Below are 9,586 nucleotides of genomic sequence, written 5' to 3' on the forward strand. Positions count from 1 at the left end.
GCTACAGCTCCTGGACTCCATCTTCCCCCGACTTTCCGAGGCCTCCCTCCCGAGTCTTCTCTTCTTTGAGCCATTTGACCTTGAACCCTCCGTTCCTCCCCCAGCGTCGCTTTCCTCATCTGTTAGCGTGGCTCCGCCTTTACTGTGAGACCGGAGGAACACGGTGCCCTGGGTGGTGACTGGAACACGGCCGGTCCTCAGAAGAGTGGCCCCAGGAAAGTCACGGCTGTTGACCAAGCTCATAGCCACAGAGGTCACAGCTTGTCCCCGTGTAGGTGGTGCTGGACACCTCTTGATCACAAAAGGTCATTATCTGAGTGCATTTTCTTCCTTTCTGAGGCTGCCTTGCAACGTTTGGATATTTTCCCAAGATCCCAAATGATAAAACTGAATGACTGATGTGTTTCCAGCATCAGGGATAAAGAGCAGATTCTGTTTCAGGAGAAACTACGGTTCTAATTTTGGTCAGAAAAATAGAGACTTATTTTGTACTTCAGCTTTCCAGGTGGTGCTAGTAAAGAACCTGCCTGCCAGTGCAGGAGACGTAAGAGACTCGGTTCAATCCCTGGGTCAGGAAGATCACCTAAAGGAGGCATGGCAGCCCCAGGCCCTAGCCTGGAGAATCCCACGGACAGAGGAGCCTGGCAGGCTGCAGTCCCTAGGGTTGCAAAGAGTCGAACACAACTGAAGTGACTTACACACACCTTGTTACTTAAGCAGGCCCAAAATAATCGTCTTTTTGGTATTGCTGTTGTTGTTATGGGAAACATGATGAGATATGCAATGCTAAAGATCATCAGCATGTGATAAATAACTTACTTGATGTCAGTGGTGGCAACCACCACTCTCCATAGGTGGGGGGAACCTACAGCATGGAGGACATTTGTCAACTCCACTAAGAATGTTTGACTTCAATACCTATGTGTAAAACCCAGATTCTCCCTTTGAGAAAGCAAAATTAAAATCCTTAGATATTTTTGTGAGCATTTAATATAAGTAAAGCATAGGAATTTTGATTCTATAATTAATTATATTTGGCTATAAAATCATGAATGATTCTCTGGATCATAGCTGTACTCACTGATTTCTATTAGCCTCTTTCAGAGAAATATATATCATTATTTGCTTTTTTGTAAAGACTATAATGTTTGATAAGAAACACGACTAACATGCCCACCATGGGTCTTTTAAAAGCAAATGAATTCTCCCTTGCCCTCTTTTGTCTGAGTTTCAGAACAGACACATGGGACTAAGCACCTTGTAAAGATCATAAAACCCTCACCTATGAGTAAAACCTGAACCAGCCTTCTCCTCTGCCCCTCGCCCCCTGCACACATACCGCAGAGCTCTTCTAGAGCTTCGTGTCTGCACAGCCCTCTGTGCTGGGCACTGACCAGCTGTCTGGAGCATCGCTCAGCAGAACTCTTGTCCTGGGAAACCACAGAGCACTCCTTCCCCCACAATGGAGCCCTTCCCACTCCCCGAAACGAGGCCCCAAATGCAGTGTATTTCAAGGAGCCCAAGGATGTGGCCATACTCACTGTGGCTTCTGTGGGGACCATGGTGGGTCAGACTCAGACTTGCTTCTAGAAAGAGAGGGCAAAAATCAGAACGAGGACTGGCTTTTGACTGAACAGGAGCAAGTTCCGAGAGATGGAGATGAAGCATTTAATTTGTTTGTTCTCGTGAACCAAAAAAAAATGCCAAGCTAGAGTTAGAATCCATGTTATACTGATGCTGAGTTAAATAGATTTCAAGTCAAGTCTAGATTTCACAGTCATCTAGGTTGTTAACCCAGAGTTGAAAGAAATTTCTCCTTTGAGAGCACTTGGGGGCTTTGATGTCTTCCCAGCGCGTCCTTTTTACCTTAACCCTTCTTCTCATAACTCAGCTTCTCTACCAGGCGCCGCTACTCCAGTTTTATCCACCAAGTGTCCCCTGAGGACAGCAGGACAGCAGACTTAAAAGAATGCTCCAGCTGACTGCTGGAGGGGCCCCTCGGCAACCAGGAGGCAGGAACCCCAGGGTGAGGTGGCCTCTGCCAGCGTCAGAGTCCCTCACCAGGAAGGGCCCAGCACCCCAACACCTCCCTGCGTGCTCAGTTTACAAATTTGGGGCCTGTTTGCTCTACCTTGACTTCAGCAGGAAAAGGAAGTCCTGCATTTCTTTACCAAAGAAAACATAGTTGTCTCATGCAGAGGGCCTCCAAACTAACTGAGACAAATCTCCGCTGTCGTTTTCTTGTGTTTCGAATCTCTGCAAAACCCACACCTCTGTGGCCAAGCAAACAACAGCTTGGTTCCTTTCAAGGAAGGGTCTGTGCCTGAGTGGGGCATTTCTTTCTTCATACACCTTCAGTGAGTGTGTTTCTGAGAAACATGTTCAGCCCACACCCCAAGCTTCTGGAAGGAAATTTTCCCCTCATACATCCAACTGTAACCTGTTGGGCTATTTTTATTCTTGTTTTCATAACACAGCCTCATGACTCTCTGTGCTTTTCTAAGAGTGTAGTTGTTTTAAAAACATAGCATGTGACTTGGGAGATTGAGATTGACAAAGATACACGACTATGTATAAAATAGACAAGAACTAGCGAGAACTACTGTACAGCACAGGGAACTCTACTCCACGCTCTTGGTGACCTAAATGGGAAGGCAATCTAAAAAAAGAGTGGATGTGTATGTATCGACGGATTCACTTTGCTGTACAGCAGGAACAAGCACAGCACCGTAAAGCAACCATACTCCAATTCAAAGAAAAAGAGCAACATACCATGTGGGATAGCCACTACGGAAACCCGTTACACCCACCATGTGGTATCTGCCTAAGAAGAACGCAAGCTTATATCCACGCAAAGACTGACATATGAATGTTCATGGCAGCTTTGTTTGTAATAGCCAGCTACTGGAAACAGCTCAACTGTCCTTCAAATAGAGTGAATAGGTCACGGTGGAGTATCCATACAGTGAATTTGGAACAGCTGCTGATACACACAGCAATGTGGATAAATTTCAAAATAACCTGAAAAAGTACATACTGTGTGATTCCACTTGTGTAAAATTCTAGGAAATGGGAGCTAATCAATAGTGACAGAAAGCAGATCGGTGATTTCCTGGAGACAGAGAGAAGGGCAGGGCAGGGCAAGGGACAGGAAGGGACAAGAGCAGGCCAAGGAGCCTCTGGGGTGAGCGCTGTGCTCACTGGAATGATAGTGTGGTGATCTCACGGGGGTGCACAAATGTCAGAACTTGGGCTCTGTGCTTCAGACATTTGCAGAGCTGGTAGCTGGATCTCAGTAAAGTGGTTAAAGTAAAGAAAGGAAAAACAGCAAGATCTGATGAACACTTCTTGTTTCTGTCCCTCTTCAGAGTCATATCGGGCCATTAGCAGGCGGGGGAAAGACACCCAGAACTTCCTCCTTGTAGCCTTCCTGCCAGTAGCTCCTCCGAAGTGCCTTGAAGTGCCTTGGGCTGTTCGGTGGGAATCGAGGGCTCAGTATGAACTCATGGCTTTTAGGGTTAGAAGAGATTAAGCAGATAATGTTTGATAGATCAGTCAATCGATTGATAAATAGATACAGATAAGTTTGTGTCAGTGTGTCAGTGTTTGGTCACTTCAGTCGTGGCCGACTCTCTTTTGCGACCCCGTGGACTGTAGCCCACCAAATTCCTCTGTCTGTGGGATTCTGCAGGCAAGAATGAATACCAGAGTGGTTTGCCGTTTCCTCCTCCTCCAGGGGATCTTCCTGACCCCGGAATCAAACCCACGTCTCCTGCATCTCCTGCATCGCAGGTGGAGTCTTGACCTGCTGTGCCACAGTTGTTATGTGTTTTAGCTTATTTCCTGGCTCTGCTGCGAGTCCTTGCTGTGAAAGCAAGGACACACCATATAATGACCATTGGGTGCCCAGGTCTTGGTTTCTAAAAACCTTTCTTCCTGACAAGGAACCAGGACCCCATGGAGAAATGCCTGATTCCAGAGTGAGGGCAGGGAAACTGTAAAATGAACTTGGGACTGATTTTTAACCCAGAAAGAAAGTGTTTAAAGGCATTGAGGGCTTGTCAAAGGACAGAGGCACCAACTTGATAGGGTTCCACTAGCCAAATCTGAGGCAATTTGAGCATCAAATTAAATAATGATGGCAGTCATTATAGCACATTCAAATAAATCAGGATCCGTGGATCCATACTGAGAAAAATAAATGAGAAAACTGAGCTCTCCTTATGGTGCCGACTAATAAGTACAGAGGATTACTGTGATTAGAAAATCACCAATGGATGGTGAGATTAGCAGGTGAGCATTTGATAAGAAATTTACTTCGTCTCAAAGAATCTCCCCCCAAATGACAAATTGCCCCATTGACTTTATGATTTTTTTTCTCTTATGCTCTGAAACAAATCTTTGTAAAAATTTGCCTAGTTAAGATGGAAAAATCTCAACTCATCTAATTTAACTTTAATACATCTTGGGGAAGAGGGAGATAGTTTATAAGACATTTGTTAGAAAACACTTCATATATTTCTAGTATCTATGTAGCCCCAGACTCTTTGCCATCCCATGTCGCCTTCTTTTAACTTGCACAAAAAGACTAAATATTAGCCAGATAATATCTGAGAAAACAAATTCCCAAAGGAGGAGGCCACATGAAGAATAAAGAATGGATTTGGTTTTAGCTAGTTACAGGTTGAAAATAAGGATTGATGGTAATGATGCTGGTGAGAGTTTGAGGGCAAGGCCTCCACACAGCAGTGGGGAGAGTAAATTTGTGTGACTTTTTCGGAGGATTAAACCGTGTCTGTCGAAACATACCGAGCACAGCAGCTCTGACTCAGCTGTTCATCTGCTGGGAACACGCCCTTCTAGTACTCACACAAAAGAACATAAAGGTACATGAATGCGCTTCCCTGGTGGCTCTGATGGTAAAGAGTTCACCTGCAATGCAGGAGACCCAGGTTCGATTTCTGGGTCAGGAAGATTCCCTGGAGAAGGGAATGGCTACCCACTCCAGTATTCTTGCCTGGAGAATCCCGTGGACAGAGGAGCCTGGTCAGCTATAGTTGATGGGATCAAAAAGAGTCAGAAACAACCGAGCGACTAACACACAAGATCCTATATGTTGTCTCCCCGCCCCCCCAGAATCAAAAAAACTAAAGGCAACCTATGGGTCAGCAGTAGGTAATATTCTGATACACTCATGCAGTAAACCGCATGTAGCCAATAAATAGAATAAATCAGACCTCACACTGATGCAAGGAGGTCACCAAGATTTTTAGGTATACACATGCAAAATGTAGATTATGATGCATGATCTTTTAAAAAATATATAAAAGGTTATACACTTGATAGCTGTCAGTACTGAAGTGTTTTCTGGAAGGAAATTAAACAAGGATGTTGTTTTCCTTTAGGTTTTGTAACCTATTTACATATTCTACTTTGTGTACAACATTTTATTTTAAGGGCTATCTTAAAAATAACTTGTCAGCTTAAAAAAAAGGAAAAAATAAGCCCCAGCACTCTTCTGTCCTGTACACCTGTTTGCAAAAGTTGTCCATAGGAGGAACTCGTCTCCTCCTAACCCTGGAAGAAGAAATCTAGCAAGTAAATTCACTGCGTCTACTATTGGCCACTTTGGAATCCTGCACTGGCTCTCTGTAAAGGTTTATCTTCCTTCCGTTATAAAGGTGCTTTGGGCTCATAGAAGATTTGGAGAGAGCCCAGGGGTGAAACGGAAAATGAAAAATATTCCTCCCTAGACCCCCCCACCTAAAGACCCCACCCCCCGCCGCCCCGAGCCTTTTCATCTGCTCCTCCTGCCCTGTATCACATAGTTTTCGTCTGTGTTATTCCACAGACTGCACAAGTGTCAGAGCTTGCTTTCATTTTCTTCTGACCCCTGAGAAGGAGAGAAAAACAGAAGGGGAAAACCCGCAAGTGACAAAACACACCAAAAGCAAGGGACGTCTCTGCAGTCTGTTGGGAGAACATGAGGGCTGGGCTCAGTGGCCCCCGGGTCTCCCCCGCCGCTCCATGAGGCCGCGCTGGGGTGCATGAGCCACCCCGTCTACAAAGCCTGCTTGTCTGTTGACTCCCAGGGGAGTGAGGCGGGGGAGCACACCGGCCCCCATCTGCTCCTTGGCCCCTCCTTTGCTGCCTGTGGGACCTTAGCAAGGAGCGACCTGCCCTCCCCTAGCCTTGGTTTCCTTGTCTGTAAAATGGACGTGATCACCCGACCTACTCTAGAGGCTTGTTTCCAGGGTCAAGTGCAGTGCTGTGCTTTAAGGCTCTTAGCGGGATGCAGAGAACTCTGCAATGATGAGGAAGCAGGCTTCACCCCACAGCTAACTTACACAATGTACCTGGACACCGGATACACTTTCTTGGCTTAAATACTGTGCAAGACATGATCCATGTCTTCAAGAAGCTCACACTCAAGTACAGTGGATACATCATGGCTGCAAATACCAAAGATGGGAAATGCTAGGAGATGATTTTGGAATTGGGAGAAGGAAGCCGAGTCCCTAGCACTGGAGAAAATCCAGGAGGGCTTCATTGAGAAGGCAACAATTTTGCTGGCTCTTGTAGGCTGAAGAGGGCTTCCCGGGTGGTGCTAGTGGTAGAGAACCCACCTGCCAATGCAGAAGACACAGGAGACCTAGGTTCGATCCCTGGCTCGGGAAGACCCCTAGAGAAAGGCATGGCAGCCCTCTCCAGGATTCTTGCCTGGAGATTCCTGTGGACAGAGGAACCTGGTGGGCTACAGTGCATGGGGTCGCAAAGAGTCAGACACAACAGAAAGAACTTAGCGCGCACACATGTAGGCTGAAGAGCATGCGGGCGTTCAGTGATGGGAGAAGACATGACTCCAGGTCAGGGAAATGTAAGAGATATCCACAGAGGTGTGAATGCCGGAAAGCAGCAAGTATGTGCCGGGTCCTGAGGAGCAGGGAGCTGCTCGTATCCAAGAGTGGAAAGTGCCTATTAGAAAACTTAGCCTGGGATCCATTAATATCTATCGTTTTTCTAGTCTCTGCTGTCCTTCAAGGCAACCAGTGTGAAAATCCGCATGGTGTTACTCATAGTAGCCCCAGTAAACTGGATACCGTACTAAAGTGAGTCAGGAAGGCAGGTCCTGACTTTGATCTTTGTCCAACTTGCCACACAGAAGTTGAATCACCTCTTGCGTTTTGTTTTTGTTTGGAAGCTCTGCTTTCTCACGTTGCATGACTGCAGGGACTCTGAGCTGTCCCTGTGCAGACTCTCTCTGTTCCCCCAGCCTGGGTGAGGCGCCCACCCCTCGCCGGGCAGGCACTGCACTGGGCCCAGGGGCTGTGAGTGAGGGGCATGTGAGGGGGCTTCAGAGCAGATGGACAGATATTTGTACAAATAGGCTGTCAGATGCCGGATGCTAAAATGGCAGGTGAACTTGGGTTTGTTGGATGAGGGGAGGGAGGAGCAGGCCTCGCCCACTGGTGGCTGTTCCACATCCCAGCCCCGGACCCAGCAGCTGCCCACCCACAGAGGGTCCAAGGGGCCACAGCCAGCTAAGAGCTGATGAGGACAAGTATGTTGACAGGACAAAGCAGTAGTCAGTGAGGAGTCACTTATAATAGAGCAGCTTTACTTTTATCTGATTGTAAAGGACTGTATTCACAATGAAGAAAAAATAATCCCCCAAAGCAAGCATATGTAATGAAGAAAATAAAATCTCCCCAAACACCCCTTTCCTAGGATGGCCAGTGTTAATCTTCTGAGATGCGGTCTTTTAGACATTCTAACACAATCCCACATACACACATAACCCGTGAAGAAAAGGAAATCAGACTACCCAAAGCGTTTTCTGTCTTGCTGTCTAGTTAACAGTCTCTCACGGACCACTTTTAATGCCAGTTCAGTGTGAAGTTATGTCACCAGATTGAGGGGCTGCCAAGTGTTCCACTCTCTGGATTCTATATGATTCATTTAACCAGTCACCTCTTGGTGCAGAGTTCACTCGTTTCCAGTTTTTCGTTGCTACAGAGAATGCTGCCAAAAACACACTTTCCCTGGGACAGCCCCTCAGACCCAGGGACCTCATCGGGGCTTCACTTTCCCAGCCCCGGCCCACCTTCTTGTCACATGTCCCCCACTCTTGCTTCTCCCTCCTTCAAGGAACAGATCACTGAACAGACTGTCTTGAACCCGAGCCTCACACGTGTGGGTGGGAGGCAGTCTTATTACTCACCCTGGAAGCCTGGGCAAGGCACCCACCTGATTCACCTCTGCCTCCCTGGCAGCTTCTAGCCAAGTACCTGGTGCTCAAGGCCACTGAGCAAGCGAGTGGGTTTTAGAAGCCTTCGTGTCAGCACACAACTGAGGACCCAGCGCCCCTGGGATGGGGAGGAGGAAGAAGGTGATACTCACGGGGGAGGGCAGCGAGTGAGGCTCCGGGAGGAGGCGGCCCCGCCAGCTCTGGGGAAGGGCCTGGCTTGCTCTTTGCCTGGGATGAGGGGCAAGCCTTCTGTGAGCTCTGAGCAGGCTGCTACCTACCAGAAAGGAAACCAGGCCACCCCTGCCTGAGTTATCACTGGTGGGGTGGCCAGGAGGGTGGGGAGAGGGAGTCACCAGCTGCAGCTTCCAGCAATCAGCAGAGTCGGTAATGTGCAAACAGAACTGAAAAGCCAAGAAGTACTCGTCTAAGGGAAAACTGTCTTCTCTGAAGATGCTCAGACAAGCCGATCATCTGACAGCCATTTCTTTTCCTAGACAGCGTGACTCCTTTCAGGGGATGGGGAGGTGGAGAGTCCCATCGAGAGGGATCAAGCTGGCCCAAGTGTATCTTTATAAGGTCTCATTGTCTGGACAGGCCTGTGAGGGGGTGATGATCACCCCTACCCCCTGCCCTGGGCATCACAGAGTGACCCATTAGACCTTAGATGTACCTAAACCCGTACAGCTACTATGGTACCATAGCTACTAGCCACGTCTGCCTGTTTAAATTCAAATCAATCACAATGTGACTAGTTCCTGAGTCACAGTAGCCACAGTTCGGGTGCTTGACAGCCGTGTGTGGCCGTGGCTACCGTGGTACACGGCACAGGTGAGGAGCAGGCCCGTCATCTCCGAAAGTTCCGTCGGATGGCAGTGCCACCTTCGAAGGTCATGCATGGGACAGACACATCTGGGAACACAGGGAGTGTTGGAGAGCCAGGAACCCCTTAAAACTGAGGTCAAATACAGTAAGATTTCATTCTGATGTGACCACTATCCATGAGATGTATCAGCATCAATGATGCATTTCATCTTACTGATCATGGGTGTTCAGGTGACATTTTGAAAAACACCTAAACAGATGTTATATTTTTGACAAAGTCACGCGTGCAAGTCTTCACCAGCAACAGCAGCTACGGTGGAGCCTTCGATCACGATACAGTTGCACCTCTCTGGGTCCCAGGGCCAGGCACCATGCCTGGCATTTGAGGGGCATTTGGGGAATAACTGTGAAAGAGAAGCTACAGTCAACAGCCTCTGATGCCCAGAACAGAGAAAAGACTCAAGTTGATTCTTTGTTGTCATTATGGCAAAGACTCTTTTTTTTTCAGATTTGTTC

General features: G+C 47.6%; 1 protein-coding gene across 3 annotated transcripts in view; it reads right to left on the bottom strand.

Moving 5' to 3' along the window:
• Positions 1-8,535, bottom strand: part of CCR9 (chemokine (C-C motif) receptor 9) — a 15,943-nt gene extending 7,408 nt beyond the window's left edge. Inside the window, exons 1-2 of one of the 3 annotated variants that reach the window (XM_010862409.1) lie at positions 8,401-8,535; positions 1,542-1,586 (exon numbers count right to left, since the gene is read on the bottom strand). In XM_010862409.1, the coding sequence (XP_010860711.1) occupies positions 1,542-1,562 (21 nt within the window). In that variant the 5' untranslated portion in view covers positions 1,563-1,586; positions 8,401-8,535. Of the gene's footprint in view, positions 1-1,541; positions 1,587-1,866; positions 2,048-8,247; positions 8,360-8,400 lie in introns of those variants that run through there. The other 2 variants (XM_010862410.1, XM_010862411.1) reach the window with 2 other exon arrangements.
• Positions 8,536-9,586: the final 1,051 nt, after the last annotated feature.

Source organism: Bison bison, unplaced genomic scaffold (assembly GCF_000754665.1).
Source record: "Bison bison bison isolate TAMUID 2011002044 unplaced genomic scaffold, Bison_UMD1.0 scf7180017864482, whole genome shotgun sequence".
Taxonomy (NCBI): Eukaryota; Metazoa; Chordata; class Mammalia; order Artiodactyla; family Bovidae; genus Bison; species Bison bison.